Here is a 19288-nt window from a genome sequence, read left to right on the forward strand (position 1 = left end):
ACAGTTGTACTTCAAAATTCGTTGATTAGAATTTTAATTTTGCCGTGATTCCTTACTGTTTCAACAAACTGAAACTTACATAATCTTATTTAAGGTTTCACTCGAAAATCATTTTACCATTGAATACGATCGTATTGTTTTTTTTTTTAAAAAAATCTTTTTTAATTTGAGACTGTTAATTATATAGACACTCATTTTTTTTCAGAGCTTTATTTCTGTGTATACTTGAAATTCATTAGATTTTAAAATTATCGCGACATCCTCTTATACTTGTATTTAGATCGATGAAATCGTAGTAAAGCTTTTTCTGTGGCAGTTGATAATAATTTCTCCAGGAAAACTGTGTTTAGCACAATCTGAATGATAACTCGAGTTTCGACATGTCGTTACACAGTGAACGCCAAGATTAAACCGTCTGTAAATATTACCACAATTCGCACCACAATATAACTACGCGTTAAAAGTAAATGTAGGTAAACGTCATACTATCGTCCGTCCAGTCGGTGTCACATTACGGAATATTGCGTGGGCGGTACGTCTGCCAAAATGTAATAAAATATACTATAATAATATTGTATTATATCGGATAAGTATCAACCAAAGTCGAAAAATACATTAACGTGATTAAACCGAATTTCGCGAAACTCAGTCGTATCGTTAAAAACTCGAAAATGGAAAAAAATAAAAGCTGACTTAATATTGTCACCGTGCTAATTGCGTGTTTTTATCGCCGTTAAAGTAGGTACCTAAACCGCGCGTTTCGTGTTCGGTAAGGAACACGCCATTTTATTTCACACGGTTTTCATGAAAAATGTTTTAAAACTCTGCGATTCGTTCGATGATAAACTACACAGTATTTTACATAACAGCGACAAACAAACAATGAGTATTACAAAGAACAAAACATCTCAGCACGTAAATGAATTGTAGTTTTTTGTTTGTTCGTTTCTGAGCATCGCGTGCTTACGGGGTTTTACGGCAACGTTTTAAGGCTAACGAAGTACGTTTATTTAATACAATTATAATTATAATATTGTATAATATATTTGATAAAATATATAAACACAGAAATAACCTCTCGCTTTTTATTTTTGCAGTGCAGCTAATTTGTAATGTCGTATCAACTTGCATAACAGCAAAAGTTTTTGTATTTTCTGTACTTTGAAATTACTAAACCTATTTTTCGACATGACGTAAAAATACAATTCAAACTCTTTTCTTCAAGGCATAGGAATAATTAAATTGTCTTATTTTTTAAATTAACATTATTATCGAAGTGAAATTATTATTTAATTATCATAACTCTTGAACGAGTGGACAAGATAGTAAGGAGTTTAGAACTTTGAAGTTTAAAAACTACAAAAGGTGAAGTGTTATGAAGTGCCTTATTTGAAAAGGCATATTATCTACATTAATGTAAAAAAAAATAAACTTGGTTTATTTAGTTTTTAAAAATGTAAATGTTCTAGATCCGTTGATACATTAATGATACGTTAATGGCTTATAAATTATAATAATATTATAAACCAAACTCGATAATAATATAATATTATCATAATACATGTTTTACGAAGTATACTGGTAATTTAAACATCGAACAGGATCTGGTATAATTTATAGACTTTATCAGCAACGACGTTTTTTTTTTTTTTTTATACCGACCAAAAACGTAAAAATAATATCTTTTAGGCTGATACGCGTATTTTAAGTATTTTGATTGTGTTTTCAGTTTTCGGTTGAGTTTCAAGAGAAAAGAAAGGGGTGGTGGTTCCGGAGGTAGTGTTTATGGTTGTCGAGAACATCGAGACAGTATATCGGCTGTTCCCGCACGATTCATCCAAGCAACCAGCGTACGTAGAGAGACACTCAATCCAAAATGGGGTGAAAATTTCATGTTGTAAGTATACCACAAAAGTCCTGTCCATAACATAATATTATGTATTTTAATATTGAATATCGATTATTCATACGGTATAATTTTTTAAAAATCATTTAGTGACATTGATGACGTAACCAGTGATATTTTACATTTGGACATATGGTATGATATTTTTTTATAAATAAAAACACAGTTAGAATTTCTAATATATAATTTTTATATTTTATATTTATAAACAAATATGTGTATTATACAATAATTATATTATTCTAATATTTTATACAGTATACATATATTGTAAAATTTTAAATAACCGAACGAGTAATATATTTTCTTTATTAACGTGTGGTGTGCAGGGACCACGACGACGAGTCTTCGGTGTTAGATGCTGTCAGCAAATTGAACGAAGTGAGAGGCGTCAAGGGCTTGGGGAGGTTTTTCAAACAGATCGCTCAGAGCGCTAGATCTGGTAGCCAGGACGATTTCTTGGGATGCATAAACATACCAATTCAAGTAACGCACACATACATATATACATATTTTTATAAGTTATATTAAGGCTTAAAACTACGAGCTGCATTGACGTATGTACATATATCTAATAATATTGTCATCGATATTTTATCGAGTAGGACGTGCCTTCTACGGGCCTAGACAAGTGGTATCAGCTCGAAGCCCGGTCGCAACGATCCAACATCCAAGGTAATATACGGCTAAAGCTTTGGTTATCCACTCGTGAGGATCACGGCCAGCCGAATACGCAAAATCATTTCGACAACTGGACCGACGTGCGTCGTAACGAAAGACTGTTGACCATATTTGCCGATTACGAAATGTCACTGACAAAATCCGTAAGTGCGATTTAATGGCATAAAAATTCGTTGACTTTTGAATTTTTTAATTTTGTTCTACTAAATTTAAATTACTATTATTATAATTATTATTATCATTATTTATTATAGAGTCTGTGGAACGGTGAACTCTGTCACGAGGCGACAAGTATACTTCATCAGCACGCCGTACAGAGCGGAGTCTCCGAGCTTCAATTGGCCGTGATAAGGTGGTTGGCCTTTAGCCACATACCGTCTATAGATCCACAGTTTCTCTTGAAGCAACTATCGCAGTTAGAAGCCGCATGGGGAGAACAGACGTTAACCGTCGAAGAGGTCAGTGGTTATCGATGACATGTCGTTTAAACTCATTTTCGTATAAAAGTTGCCTATACGATGTATAATATATATTGTTATTGGATTAGCATGACCACTTCGTCTGTATTTTCTAGATCCTATACATTTTTTAATTATTTTTAATTCACAAGAAAAATTCTGGTAGGTATTATGTATTATAATCCAATTTTTATGCAATTTTAATTATTGATGCTCATTGTAAAACACTTCATGACGTGAGCGTGAACATGTGATTAATAAGTCCAATATCGTTAGTTGTGTATAAAACTTTAACAAAAAGTAACATAATAAGATAAAAATAAATTTTTATATCAACAAAGTAATTTTTTTTCCAGGAGGACTGGTTAGCCGACTCTTTCAACGTTTTCTTAGACTATTCCATGCAACTTATTCGAAAATATCGCAAGCTCTTTCCGCCGTACCATCATACATCGATGAACCGCCTGGAGTACATTCTCAGGTAAACAATTAATAAAAAAAATGATTTACATACTATTATAATGAATAACACAAAATTCTGTTGATGTTTTATATTTCAGATGTTTGAGCCGACTGTCGCTATCAAAAGCTTACGGTAAATGTTGTCCTTTTAATAAGGATATCCGCGGTGAAATCGGCAACGCACTCAGAGTCGGTACGAACGAATGGTACGAAGAAAATAGAAAATTCATGGCAACCGGACAGCACGATCCGGAAACACGACTCAAAGGATTCGTGAGACTGGTCACTTCTGTGTTAATTGATCTACAAAAAGGCGTGGAACACTATAACGTTTTATTTGAAAAGTAATAAAAATTTTCGTTAGAGTATTGTAATCTAAAAATGTTTTCGATTTGTTATTAATAATTGTTCTTGTTTCACAGCATAAACGGTGTATTTTATTACGCAGCGATCTACAAACAACACGAGAAATTAGTAAGTACTTACAGATAGTATACGTTTTATTGAAGTTCTAATAATTCCTAATAGGCCGATCGATAATTCAGTTAGCAGTAACGAATATATTGTGTTTTCTCAGTTGGCAAAGGGACTTTCAAATCATTGGGACATAATCAGAGAGGTACAGAGTATGACACGACCCCGTAAATGAATATTAGTGCCCTCGCAGTAGTAATCCGTGCTGCAATTCCATTTCCAATAAAATCATTATTATGTGTTTTGCTATACATTAGGAGCGAAGAATATTATTATATGTTTGTTAGAAGTGTTTTAACGCTTTATCCGATATGAACATGTTGTGCCAACCGATATAATTATAAAGAGAGTTTTTTTGAAAAATTGTTCATAGATTTTAGTTTGGAAAACATATTATTATGATGCGTATAGATGTTTGTGAATTTATATTTATGTATAGAGTGATATATTTAGTTGAGAATGTTATAAATGGTTTTTCATACCTAGTTTTATTTTATTACTATATTTTTTTTTAAATCGTACGATTCTATGATTTCAGTTGTCCAATGATCTGAGCCAAGAAATAGCTCCCATTTGCAAAAAAGTAAAAGGAGCCGATTTTGGTATGGACACTCCACTGTCGCCGACAAACTCCGAGACCGGAGAATCACTGTTCGAGCTGTATTTAGCCGTTCAAGAATTTATCAGGTGATTACAGAATTAAATTACCTACCGAGTACCGAATTAAAATCAAAATAATATGTATACAAAATAGTTACTGCAATAAAAAATAATTTAATATGATTTGTAATCAAACCATTATCAGGTACCGCGAACACCTCAACGCGTCCGATTATCAAGGACTGTCGGCACAATGCTATTACCATTGGTTCGAACCAGCTCTGGAAAAATGGCTGGACCTGGCCAAATTGAAAATCGTTCAACGCGCGAAAAAAGCACTAGAGCTAAGTATGCTCTGTCAAGGTGAAATGATCGTAAAACACTCGACGTCCAGTAACGACTTAGTTACAGCGCTGTGCCACGTGAGTAAAATATAGAACTACACCATAATATAATGTTCCCCTTGAAACACCACGTGGTAGACATTTTTAACGTTTGATTTATTTCATATCGTGTTTACGCAGATGAAGGAATTTTGGAAACACCTCGCCTGGCCAGACTTGATACAATCGTACAATTTCGTGTTGAAATTACTAGACGTAACGTTGCTTATTCCTTTCACTATAACGCAACATTTAAAAATTTGAAAATTTAAAAAACCATTTTTTTTTTTTTTAGTCCATGTGCGAAGCGGTCTTGTTTTACGCCCAACTGGTTCATCAAAGGCTAAAAGATTCCGGCTTTTACGACGACGTTTCTGCGTTCAAAACGTCTGATGAAGTACGTAAATTATATATTATTATACATTTTAATTAAACGCTAAACATTGACGAATTAAAAAAAAATTTAATTTAAATTAATTTTAACTGAGTTATATGATTAGGTTAGTAAATTCTAACATATATGTATATCGAGTTAAATTGTTAGTTAATAATTTTTATTGTTACGTCAAGTTAATTTTTCAAATATAAACTATATAGATTTAAAATACATATCATTTTATATATATAAAAAAAAAAATTAAACCAAAATATAAATAGTCAGAAATATCAAATATAATTCATATTCACGTTTGCACGTAGGTGTGCGCCGCGCTCAATGATTTGGAATACGTGTGGCGGACAATCGCTACGATGCCGGACGATCTGCACTTGGAAACCGTCGTGTCCGCGGTAGAGGCAACAGGCGAGGCCACCGCGGATCAGTGTCGGGCCGACGTCACCTCTCTACTCGATCCCGTGTTCAACCAGTACGACACGTACTCAATGCTTATAGTCAGCAAGATAGCAGTCAGAGTGAGTGAAACTATGCCTAATCGAAAATATTTATAATTATTATTATTATTATTTATATTATGTTTAATCTGTATGCACCGCATGAAGAAATGCGGAATTGTATAAACATGAACAATACCAATTTCGTATATTTTTGAAATTCTCACGCATAAAAATATATAATATCATAAAATTCTGATGACTGTTTACCACAAAAAATTTAGTGAAAAATTTCCATCCATCTCAGAACAAACCACGCATTGTTATCGATCGATTGATGGAAAACTTAATTTAGAACAATTTCATTCTGTACTTTTTATTGATTTAAAAAGAGACATCCATTGTAAGACCAATCTGAAATTTTAAACAAAGAAGCACACTTTAAGTAAATAAAAATAGATGGCATTCAAAGGTAAACAAAAATAATAAAATTTAAATTACTGTCAAAATTTGAGTTTACAGTTTTAAAACATGTATATGTTGTAAATGCGTATCATATACATAAATATTCTTTTTTATTACTTTTTATTTTATATTATATTTTTATTTTAACAATATATAAGAGCAAATAATAAAATAAGGAAAAATATCCACTTTCCACAGATATTTATATGTTTTAAAACTCGATAGCAGAAAATAAATAACATACTTAAAATCAAACGTACAACATTAAAATTAAATTGAAAACTAAAGATTTTTATTGATCTTTATTGACAATAGTCATCAATATAAATAATATTTAAATATACGTATGAAATTAGTTGCTTAAACTTGTATGTATTTTGTCTTGCGACATATTATAAACATATGTTGACATTATTTAGGAGTTCTACACACTCCTAAATATATGTAACATGGTAATAAAACTATTTTCGATTGAATAAACAATAATTATTTTTTAAATATAATAATATTGAATTTGTTAATTTTAACATAGTCATAATATAAAAATAAAAGTTCATCGAATCGAATTTGTATGTACACTTATTGCTTAAAGATTACCCGGAAATTAATTCGGAAATTGGGAACCAACTAGTAGGCGTTTGAAAAAGTTAAAAACGGATATCGTTTCTAATCACCTGATACAATATTTTGATATTTTTGTAAATTGCACTACCAAATTAATACTTACAATTTTTATCACGCCCGATAGATGCAAGCGCCTCTGAAAAAGTGTATTTTCCACTTGGCGTGGTCACCTGATACGCTGCCAACGACCGATGCAATCGTCCCACTTCAGGAGTACCTGGATAGCCATCTTATCTCGCTCAACATGAACCTCATACCGAAAAACTTCCACAAAGTGTTGAATTGCGTGTGGGAAGTGACTGTCTTCGAGCTGGGCCATCAGATGGACGGCGGCAGCGGTGACACGAAAATGTCAGGTTTCTATGAACGACTGTACGAGGCCTTGGAACTGCTCGTGGAGTTCTTTCACGCCGAGGGAAATGGTCTTCCACCGGAAATATTGACCGGAAGTAAGTGATGACCGCAGTCAAAATACGTCTCGTCTTTATCACTAAAACATTATTTCCATATAATTTCTCCATTCACAATAGATGCTTTATTATCAACCATATTCTCGTGAATAACAACTTCGTAATATAATTCTATGTAGTACTAACTAGTAAATTATTATTATTATTACATATATAATATGTGATCAGTGAATCACATATTAAATGTTTTATTAAATATCTTACCGTGGCAGTCGTTACAAGATTTATTGATGGCTTAATCATCATGAGAATATATTATTAAAATATTGTATAATATTATAATATGTGGTATTGCATTTATTTACAATTGAAAGTTATAAATTATTGTTGATTATTTAGTTAATGATGTAATGTGTTTTGCATATTAAGTATTAAGTATCTATAGAGCATGGTGATTTTTCTAAAAGTGGGTTTTCGGGGTTTTGTTAAATTAATGCGTTTAAAATTTATTAATAACTAAAATATTATATATTTTACTACTTATATAAAAATTCAAAATAGAAAACAATTAACAATAAAGTAGCCTAATAGACGAGTGCACGCATAAATCGTCTGACGATGAAATGTTATGAGAATTAAACGAGTAACTCGAAACGCACTAAACTTTTTTGACAGGCGTTTACAGGACAGTGAAACAGAGGCTAAAACTACACAAAACCGACACGGACACGTTGATCGAACTGTATTACGAAGACCGATTGATGGAACAGCAACGGGTGAAGGAAGCAAACTATGGGGTGCTGTCAGTGCGAGCGTACTACCATCACGATTCTCTGTGTGTAGAGGTGTTGAAAGCCCGTGATGTCATACCGCTAGACCCGAACGGTAATCATCTTTGTCGTCAATTTAAGTTTAAGACATTTTTTTTTTTAGCATGCCACTTACATTAACCTTTAATTTATGTTTAAACAATATGAAACTTTGACGTTAAATCAAATCTTATTATGATTTATTTATTTATTTATTTACTTATTTTAATTTAAACACTTACATTTTTGACATTATTTGAAAACTGCTTTGTCATACAAACTTTTTCAAATCCGTTTTCCTGTGAATTATTGGTAAAGGTTTATTTTCCAAATCAAAATTCGAACACTTGTAGGTGATCAACTATTCCCCTTTCGCCGTAAAATATGGTCTCTATAAGTACGGTATGATCTATTTAATATAAATACCTATCACATTATTTCAGAAAACACTAACATTTATTAAATCGGTTTCTTTTTCAATAATAAAAATTATTACAAAAAACATTTTTGGAAAAAAAAAATGTTTGTGTTTTTTATCAGAATAGTATAACGATTCACGCATGATATGTTTTATGCATAACTAATCCCTTCCTTATCAATGTGTTTGTGGCAGGTTTCAGCGACCCGTTCGTCATCGTCGAGCTTTTACCTAAGTCCATGTTCCCACACAGCGCAGAACAGTACACCGACGTGAAGAAGAAAACGTTAAATCCATTGTTTGACGAATGTTTTGAATTGTGAGTGTACTATAACATAGCGCCGCGTATTTACCTAACGAACCGCAAAAAGCACCCAGTTATTTAATTTTTTTTTTTTTTGACCTATATCGAATCTGCTAATTATTCAGTGAATGGGTATAATTTTAAATATTTTTAAAGCATTTTTTATTCAAATATCTTCTTGTTCTTAATCAATGTCTCAATGACAAATTTACAGTATTCACTTACGATACGAACCTCATAAATTTTAAAACCCGACACTTCAATTTCTAAAAGACTTCTTTTTTTCTTTAACTCTCAAAAAGTAAAATAACTTTTGTGGTGTTGTAGTGCTGTGTCGATGGATCAGTGTCGTCACGAGTCCGCCATGATCCTTTTCACCGTCATGGATCACGACGTGATAACGTCCAACGATTTCGCTGGAGAGTCATTTCTGTCGCTCAACTCCATACCAGGCGTTCTTGCTCCGCTACCACACGACATCAACGCCATCGACAGAGTCGATCTCATACTCATGCACCAACAAAACAAAGGTAAAAAAAAAAAACAAACAAATAATCTGTAACGATATGTAGTTATAGCTCATCATCGCAGTTTATGATGGGCCGGTGTGAGTATATTTCTGAAGTCCAAAGTGGGCGGGGGTATTTTAAAAAACATTTTAGAACAGTTAGTAGTTAGATAAAAAAATAAAATCACTCACACTCGCGCGTGTTATTTCCGTCTTACAATCCTACAAACGTAGAGTAAATCAAAATTTAGTTCATTAAAACCAATTTTGTATGTTTAGTTTAAATATTAGGGTGCAATAACCTATTATCTAATTTAAAAATAAGAACATTTTCTCGTCGGTTTTTAAAACACTTTAATTTTTAAAATTTTTAAGTGAATCATAAAAATTTTTTAATTAAAATTTTACATACACATAATTCACTTACAAATTTAAGTATTGTAAAAATCGACGAGAGAACACAGATAATATTCTTACCAATACACATGCACGTTCCTCCAAATAATACATTAATTAATTTTACCTTTACTAAATATCAATACAGTAAGTCAACACTTGAACACTACTTTTTATAAAATATACATTTCATTTTATACTTACAATTTAATAATAATTTATTCGCAACAAAATAATGATAGCGGTCAATACCTCATTGGTACAAAGTGTAAACAAAATCATGGACCGGAGATGATTAATAAATTTAAATTAAAAAAAAAAAATAAGTTAATACAAAACTTTCATAAATCTAGGAAAAAATATCGGACTATTTAAAACGAAAGGCTACAGATCTCAAAATTAGGGCAATCTTCATCTACCCCTCCCTTAATCCCTTAATATGAGACATCTGGTCACACTAATTATGACTGGAAATGACTCGTTATTCCCAGGTTCCTCTAATATTCGCAGTTTACGGTTTGAAATTTGGACTAAAAATTAAACTCAGACAACCTATCGAGTGCAGATTCTGTTCACTCCTGTGACATAAAATCGTATGTCATGCATTTCAGTCCATGATTCTATATGAAATGTTTATACCCAGTGGATTTTCCACCGTCGATTACTTTTTATTTAATTGGGTTTGTTTAAGCACTAAAGCACAAGAGTGCTAACTTATAAAAAATATAAAAACATAAAACTGAAATTGTTAATTTCCATTGAGTGCCCCCATCATAGAGCAATATTTTTTTTTTGAATAAAAACGAAATCACATACTACACTGCTTTGATCAGTGGTTCGTGTTAGCTGTCAGCTAAACAGTTTCATATAATTATTTTTTTTTTAGAGCTTAAGCACTTAAATGTTTATAATATTACATATTATATTATATTTATCCTTTGACTAATTTTAAGTAAAAAATGGTACGTATTTCTCGTTTAAAACCCAGAAGTTTAGGTATAACGTCACAGGTCATTATTTAAAGTGCATACCAAAATTCACAATACTTATTCGAACATATAAGGTACTTATAGATTTATTTAAAAATTCCGAAAAATAGATTTTCGATAATTGCATTATTAAAAAATAAAAATGAGGAATCAAACCTGGTAAATCACTTTGTATAATACGACCCTGCATTAAGTTCAAACGGTAGTTCCATATTATTTTGTGCACCAAAGTCCAAACACAATTAATAAAATTGCCAATAAAATTGTCTGATCGTCTGTTGATTTTACATGTTTTAATATCGTTAAATTCTTACAATTGTAGGTCATCCGATACTTCACACCCTGGAAGCAAGGCACGAAGATAAGGTGGCACAGGACTTTGTGAAGAAGCAGAGGGTCCGCACAACCAACTCATGAGGCCCGCAGTGTATTACCGTGACGGCGCTTACAGGGTGTTGCGTCTCGAGCCTCGGCGAATTGCCCGAGCCTTGATCGCCAACGTCAACATCGACGCGTGCCACGTCTTCTGTTGCGCTGTTGTCGAAGTCCGACGAAAACATAACATTATATTTTAAATACATATTATAAAATAATATAATTTACGACTGGTACAACGAACGTGACGGTAAAAAACAAAAAAAAAAAATGTTTAAAAAAAAAAATTCACGAATTTATTGTAAATTTCGTTCACGAGCCTTATCGTAATAATATTATAATATTTGTAAGTTACGATTTTATTGTTGTATAAAAATAATTGTGTGCGCATACAATATTATTATATATTATGTACACACGGATTTTCGACGTTAATCGCGAAACCGTCGCTTGCAGTCGTTGATCTTCAAACGTTTATTTATTTTACCTATTATAGACTATATTATTATGTTTCTATTATAATATTATATACACGCGCAGTTTAAAACTTCAAAAAATCAGGATCTCGATAATTTTCGATGAAAATAAATTGGAACAGTTATTCAAATCGAGTTTACGGAAACGGTTATATAATATACGTAACGCGTAAATAATCATATTAATATTAACTATATATTATAATAATATTCATACGATTGGTACCAATTTTGACTAATAGTTCAAACTTTAAACGCGATCCGAATAATTCACATACGTCATACTATAAATAAATAGTAAAAATATTATTATGTTTTAGTTTATACATTTAACTTTTTAACTAGAATTAAAAGACAATCTATATAATGGTTTTTGATCGTATACCTTGTACACGATGATTAAAAAAACCATCATAATATTATTTTCAATATACTATTATAATAAGTAACTATCTATTGGCTATACACTTGCAAAAATAATAATTATTAAACTTGTTTTATCTCATTATGTTATTATTATATTACTTTACAAACTATATAATACGCGTATATTTTGATTTCCACAATAATATATTATATATTATCTATATATTTAATAATAATAATAATAATAATATTGATACTGATATAATATTATAACACTACTGTAAGTTGTATTTTGATAATTATAAAACATGGTGTAAATGTTTTATAGCCTAAAATATATGACGACCAATTTTAATATTATAACTACAAAATTACAATATAAAAATGTAACGTTATTTATAATATATATATTATTATTATTATACACATATATTATAATATGATATAACATAATAATTCAACTACCGAAAAAATACTGACCCCCCCCCCCTACTACGCTCTAATTATTGTTTATTTATATTAATATTATTTATTTCAATGTAAAAATCTTTTCATAAATTCTACAAAATCGATTAAAATAATATAAGGTTTTGAGTTAAAAGTTGTACATTGATTTTTTAACACACGCCTAATATCATATATGTTTATATTACATGATTATAATATATTATGATTTAACAATAAACTACGATATTAGATCCACACGGTTTTATTTATTAGTTCTGGTGCACCAGACCAATATTTCACTATATCCTTTCTTTCTAATCGAGAAATTAATAAATTGTCTTGAATTATACGCGTGTTTAAAACCGTTCTGATAAAATTTAATTTATGATACGGTTTGAACAAAATTAAATTTTCAAAAAAAAAAACAATTTTTGAAAACGTTTTGTACGTATCTACTATAGTACAGGGTTGCGCGAAACGTTAATTAATTTAATGGTTCAATAAAATTTAATGGGCCGACCGTGGACCACTAAATCATGTTTTAAGAGACCATTAACTCACTATTAATTCATTAAAATATGTTTAGTGATTGAACAATCACTATATGTACATACGACAGCAGATGAGTAGGTAACAGGTAAATTATTTTATCATTCAGATCGGCCGACATAATAATATTTCTCGTGTAAATCCATCTAGAATAATAATAACGATATACGAACATATCGTGTTAATGCGTGGAAATTATAACACGAATAACTGCCAAATATAATTAGTTAATACCTATCCATAATAATTTAATACATAAAGTTTTATTAAAATCGATATTTTTAATTAAATTTATTTTTTACGCCATAACACGACGTCTCAAATAATAATAAAATATTTATTCGGGACACCGTTTTGGCGATCTGTTTGTGTACCGATTTACAAGCTAAAAGTTCTATAAAAATAATACTCGCGTGACCATATGGTTGTCGGGTCCGGTACACTGCGGTCGGACGAAATACTTAAAATAACAACGGATCGGGCCGTTAAATAAATACAAACGAAAATTAATCCGCGAATAAGCCTGTAAAATTTTGGAACGAGAATAGACGAGCGCGAACCGCGTATAAGTACGACTTACATATTATAACAATAATATTTAATTAAAAACATAATCTTATAATTTTGTGCGGTACAAATCGTTCCAAAAACACGAAAAATCAAAATTAAACGTATTTATTTATTCTAATAGTTATATTGTAAATACACACGTTTACATAAATAGTATTTTAAAAAATATACGCTATATACTACTACTTATAATTATATTGTATCATAATAATATTATCATCTTAATATCGAAAATAATGCTCATGAAATCGCCTACAAAGTTTATAATACAATGTTTAATGATATCGCGCGTCCGAGTACAAAATAGTAATAATAATATTAGAAAAAAAAATACAAATTTTTAAAATGAACACGTATCAATAATAATATTACATTTAACTAGTCTATATAAGATTCCACATAAATAATACGATGCACTTAAGTGTAATAATAAAAATAATAGTAAGTAGTAGAGCGGTGATATATTATACGTCCAGACGATAACATAAATAATGTAATAATAATAATATATTATCATCGGAAAACATAATTCTTTTAATAACTAAATTATATTGTATTTTATAGAATATCGAGCTTAATTGACCAGAACTTAATATTATACTAAACAGAGTCTGCAATAACATCTCTGTACTATATTATATTGTAATATAATACTGTGTATACTATATCATACTGTGCGTCGGTTGACCAAAAAGCACACAATAGTATCGTTTAAATCACGATTCAATTCAACTCGTCGTGGTTACTTTTATGTGGTTAGGTACAGTTTTGTGACTGATGACACGTCTAACGAAGGTTTATAAAACAAACGGGTGACATGACGCCAAGGTGTCGTGAATTTAAGTCAAAAAAAAGGACCGACATAATAATATAGACAATTTTTAGTATCTTCAAACAATATAATCTCATTACGGTAATTGAATTTTGGTGAAAACATGGTACCAATAAAAGATGCTGTATTCAAAATATCAACGAGTCAAAAAATCTTCTGCAAAGACGATCGTATACCTACTTGTAAATTTCTGCTCCCCCCCCCCCAAAAAAAAAAAAACAAAGGATTTCATGGAGTTCCATCCATGGTTTAAGCATACGTAAATTAAACATAATTTTTAATAGGATGATTTTTTCAACAACAAACACTCATTATCTCAATTAATTTTTGAAAAAAAAATAGAACAGTAACGTTCATTTAACTATCTTCTAATCTTTCATTAATAAAATATATGTTTTAAATAAAATAAAAAATATGAGAAACCAACGCTATAGAAAATACCATTAAAATAATGTTATTCTCTCTTGAAAAATATGTACCTGGACAATATGCGAATGTTCATTGTTAAAATCATCCTGTGGCCGTATACTGAGTACAAAACCTAAACTTGAAAAACGATCGTGTACGAATTGAATCATGAATCAAGCGTCTATAATATATTACGTATAAGAGGTTCTGTCGTAATGGAGAAAAAAACAAACTATATACAAAGATTTAATAAAATAATCGAATCTATATGATTGAACGGCGGACGTCAGTGCAGCCGACCTGAGTACATCGACGAACCGGATGCGTAGGACACCGGAAACTTTGACGGTTGACCGGTGCCGGAATGGAGACGACCACTGCCGAACGAGTCCTGTTGCGCCGTCCTGTACTTGGATCCGATGGCCGCCTGCAACCGGGAAGTCAGGTAGCACAGTATCATGGCGGCGATGAACAGGAGACAGCCCAGGACCCCGGACAGGGCGAGGAACGTCCCGCAATTGTTTTCAGACGAGGTCGCGGCACCGTGGTAGATATCCTCGGGCATGATTACTGTGTACTCGATATTCTCCTTGAACTTGGCGAAGTTGGTCGTGTTCCGGTCGTCGACCGCTGACGTCTGCTGCTGCTGTAGAGCGGTTCCATTACCGGTGCCCGGCACGTACCTCCTGCGCCTACGTCCGTGTCCAGATGGCTCGAACAAGTCCAGACAGTATTCCTGAAAATCACGACTATGGTTAATATAGGTATAAATGTATAATATATCGCGTCGACCATGATCCGGGAAACACAAAATATTTTAAGCCCAGCTAACCTGACAAATAACTGCAAAACATATAATAATGCGTTTTCTATACTTTTATGTTATTATAGTCGCTGCTGTGAGTATATCTTTTCTCGAACGTCCCATACTTTTTAAACGAAAAAGTTTGAGCCCCCAAAACTCTATGGAAAAACACGATCTTACTAGTGCTTAAATTTGCAGGGTTTTAAAAGTTTATGAGGCTATAGAACTTTCCGATGGTAATATTATACTTATTCGGAGAAGTATCGTTAAAAGTGACTATCATATCATTATATAGATGTTTACCATAGATAATATACACATTACACAAGGAACAGAAAACAGTATTAACTACCTAATAAAACTCAAATTATTCGTTTAAAAAAAAAAAAAATGATTTTGAATCGTGTTGAAAATAGTTTCATTAATATAATGCTATACAAAATATTAAAATGAATAATGAATAAAAAAAAAACACGGAAATCACAAATAAGAATAATAAACCAGTGGAATAAAATCTGCAAAAAAATATTAAAAGTAGCGCTCAACAGTAATTATCATATATTAATATTAATATAAATATTATTGTGCCGGATTTCTTTTACTCAAATTTATGATTTTCATTCGAACAATATTGTAGTTCAATAATAATTTAAAATACGAAAAATGTAAACAACAATACATTCAGTTGCAAAATCACTTCGTTCAACATAAATACAAACGAACTATAAAAGTTATAGCATAACTCATATAACCACTATGAATGTCAATAATTGTTTTTCTGTATCGTGGAAAAAAATTCTTATAAACTAAACGTCAACATTAAAATCGCGAATCGTGTTTTGACATTTTTAACTGATATATTTAAAACATAAATTTTAACCCAAAGAATATCTTTTTACGATTTGTTACTTTTAAATCTTAGGTTATGTTCAAATAACCGCGGATTGAACTGAATAATATATTCAACACAAGACGTGAATTCGTAATATTATAATTATTTTCGAATTAATATAAGAATTTCCCAACGATGAGACGAGACGTATTTATTTCATTAAAGTCTCGTCGTCCTGTCTCACCCAAGATTCCACACGGTGCAAAATCGTGACGGTCATGCAATTTTAACGGTTTTTCAATATTATGTATTATTATTATGTCCGAATGCCAGCGCAGGAATGAACTAGCCGTCTAGCGTGTGGCCACTCGACGAACGCTACTGACAACGGACTACGCGAGTCGTGCCGCAAACCAAGTGGCAACTGTGTAATTTACGACGATCGCATTGTAAACGTAAACATTACACATTACAATATTATTATTACAACCAGACAGACGTTACGGTCTGTGCAAAAAGTTAACTGGTTCGGCGTCACGAAAAAATCCTAAAATGCAACACACACATCACACTTGGTCGGAATTTGGACAAAAAAAATTCGTATATACGCGCGGATCTTGGTACGCCGAGCAATCCGTTCGCAGCACGTATTATAATAATTACATCGCGTAGCAGAAAAGAAGAGTCATTACCGAATCATCAAGCTCTCTTTGTCACTCACCCAGACGATAGTATAATGGCCATAATAATACACAACATAAAATTAAAATGAGATTTGCGTGCAATTTCAACCACTGCACTGAAACGTGCCTATGTATGAATATATATGTTTACGGTATGCCATTAAGACATACGTATGAGCGTTAAACTAAACATTATAATACGATAATATTATATTATTAACAGAGAGCTGATGCGAATTAATTATTATTATTTGCATTTTTCGCTTGTAAAAATAAATAAAATAATTAATTACGTATTATTATAATAATGTGTCCTAGGTATAGTATTATTTAATTAAAAATATAGAAAACATAAAACCGTTATAAACTTTATAGAAATTTTGAAAAAAAAAGTTTATTTTTTATATAATCGAATCGTCATGATTTTTACTCGTGTGTTCAGGCCCTAATGAGTTAAAATATCGTATAACTGGTATAGTTTAGGTATAGTTTGACTCGATTATTTAAAAAACGAATTCAGACCCCTGTCGCATAAAATATCAAAAACCTTTAAATATTATCGGTGTGTAAATTTTTGGGTATCGGGGACCAATTTGAATCTAGAAATTAAAACCCTAACGTCAATCAGGGCTAGCTTGGGACAAGTCGTATCGAGTTGGATTACTCACCGGCTGACAGTCGTTGGCATCCATGCAAGCTTTAATCTGTGAATGAATCCATAATGTCGATCGTTCTTTCATGGTGCTCAACAGGAACGCCTCGAAGTCCAAAAACACTTCGTTGTGTCTTTCCCGATACTTGGCTGGCTGGTGTGGAATGATTGTCGCAAAATCTCGATTCCGGCATCTGCAAGCATATGAAAAATAATAAAATATAAACACCAGAATTATTCACGGTTATAATAAACAATAATGTCACCGTACACCATATTCGTCATCGGTCTTATAGGTAGGTAGGTTTATAGGTATACATATAGGTTCCGGGCTGATGCGCCTATCACTAGGTCATGGACAATTTTATGTAGTTATAAGTGAGTTTAATAATAATATGTCCGCATCATAATAGTATTATAATATTTTGTCCCAATTCATCGTGAGTGGTTTATCGACGTAACATTGAAAACATCGTTTGAAAATCAATAATTATATACAGTGAACCTTCCATTTTAAGTAGTGTGATCGAAACTACTTAAAATGGAAGGTTCACTGTATATAATTATTGATTTTCAAATTTTCTAAAGAACCAAATATTTATAATATTTAGCATTTGAGGAGTGTTCTAGACTGTACATACACTTTTTTTTAAGTAAAAATGAAATATATATAAAATATCTACTTTAAAAAGGGTGAATCTCTTCAAAAAAAAAAAAAAATAAAAATAAGTTTGTATCACTTAACAGGAAACTCCTTTAATTTTATAAAATATACCATATACATCGTTTATAATATATATTATACTGTATAATAATAATATATAATGCATGTTTGTTTGTGGTAATTTATCTTTCTATTCGTTTATCCCGCCCTCCTTTCTACTCACCCTCCCATAATAAATAGTGGAAACTTGGTTATTGTATATTAATTTTATTGCGGTGAGCCTTAACCCTGATGAAGAAAGTGGCGCCATTGGTCTAGAATCGTAAGTCGTAATTTATCAAACTTTTCCCAAAATTTATTTTTATGTGTTGGCGTAATTATTTTGCCTTAATTCACTTTTTTTTCATATTAAAAACCACTGACAACGATTGTCCACCGCGCCGAATTAATAATCTCCGTTCGGTAGACGCTATAGAATATAAACCCATTATTATTAATATTATTATAGGTAATATTATGTCCGGTGTTCTAGTTATTAAAATATTAGTAAGAATCTCGTAAATTACCGTCATTATTATTTCAGGAGTATAAAATGTGTACCGCTGCTGGTATGCGTGAAACGTATTGTATGACGTTATTGTGAATTAAAATAAAATAAAATGCTTCTGATGGAGATTGTTATCAGTAATGGCAAAGAGGCCTGAGGTTACATTGATGCTGAGGTGGTGAGGAAGATTAAAAGAGAAACTAAGTATACGAAGTATGAAATAATACAATGAAGTGCATTTTATCCAAATAAACGTATACAGATTAATTATGGACACATAAGACAATACAATTTATGAAATATTCTTAAAAATAATAATAATAATAAAATATTTATTTGACTTTAGTAATACGAGTACCTATGT

At 31.3% G+C, this 19288-nt stretch overlaps 2 protein-coding genes and 1 long non-coding RNA gene across 7 annotated transcripts in view; 1 reads left to right on the forward strand and 2 right to left on the reverse strand.

The window, feature by feature from the left end:
• LOC114120886 (BAI1-associated protein 3) overlaps positions 1-12637 on the forward strand; it is a 149923-nt gene extending 137286 nt beyond the window's left edge. For 3 of the 4 annotated variants that reach the window (XM_050204854.1, XM_027982969.2, XM_050204855.1), the window contains 19 exons: positions 1730-1897; positions 1997-2041; positions 2236-2392; positions 2512-2730; positions 2842-3045; positions 3402-3526; positions 3606-3851; positions 3930-3981; positions 4085-4126; positions 4520-4668; positions 4787-5003; positions 5106-5180; positions 5260-5361; positions 5664-5876; positions 7009-7333; positions 7970-8179; positions 8717-8840; positions 9153-9355; positions 11041-12637. In XM_050204854.1, the coding sequence (XP_050060811.1) occupies positions 1730-1897; positions 1997-2041; positions 2236-2392; positions 2512-2730; positions 2842-3045; positions 3402-3526; positions 3606-3851; positions 3930-3981; positions 4085-4126; positions 4520-4668; positions 4787-5003; positions 5106-5180; positions 5260-5361; positions 5664-5876; positions 7009-7333; positions 7970-8179; positions 8717-8840; positions 9153-9355; positions 11041-11135 (2971 nt within the window). In that variant the 3' untranslated portion in view covers positions 11136-12637. The remainder of the gene's footprint in view (positions 1-1729; positions 1898-1996; positions 2042-2235; positions 2393-2511; positions 2731-2841; positions 3046-3401; positions 3527-3605; positions 3852-3929; positions 3982-4084; positions 4127-4519; positions 4669-4786; positions 5004-5105; positions 5181-5259; positions 5362-5663; positions 5877-7008; positions 7334-7969; positions 8180-8716; positions 8841-9152; positions 9356-11040) is intronic. The other variant, XM_050204856.1, reaches the window with a different exon arrangement.
• On the reverse strand, positions 5749-7128 carry LOC126551469 (uncharacterized). The gene is made up of 3 exons (XR_007605366.1): positions 6988-7128; positions 6066-6209; positions 5749-5892 (listed from the first exon to the last, which is right to left on the reverse strand). It is a non-coding gene; the product is annotated as an uncharacterized LOC126551469 (long non-coding RNA).
• A 951-nt stretch (positions 12638-13588) lies between the features above and the next one.
• LOC114120877 (uncharacterized) overlaps positions 13589-19288 on the reverse strand; it is a 45873-nt gene continuing 40173 nt past the window's right edge. For both annotated transcript variants that reach the window (XM_050204868.1, XM_050204867.1), the window contains exons 7-8: positions 17730-17907; positions 13589-15477 (exon numbers count right to left, since the gene is read on the reverse strand). In XM_050204868.1, the coding sequence (XP_050060825.1) occupies positions 15028-15477; positions 17730-17907 (628 nt within the window). In that variant the 3' untranslated portion in view covers positions 13589-15027. The remainder of the gene's footprint in view (positions 15478-17729; positions 17908-19288) is intronic.

The sequence above is a fragment of the Aphis gossypii genome, chromosome 3, assembly GCF_020184175.1.
Source record: "Aphis gossypii isolate Hap1 chromosome 3, ASM2018417v2, whole genome shotgun sequence".
Lineage (NCBI taxonomy): Eukaryota > Metazoa > Arthropoda > Insecta > Hemiptera > Aphididae > Aphis > Aphis gossypii.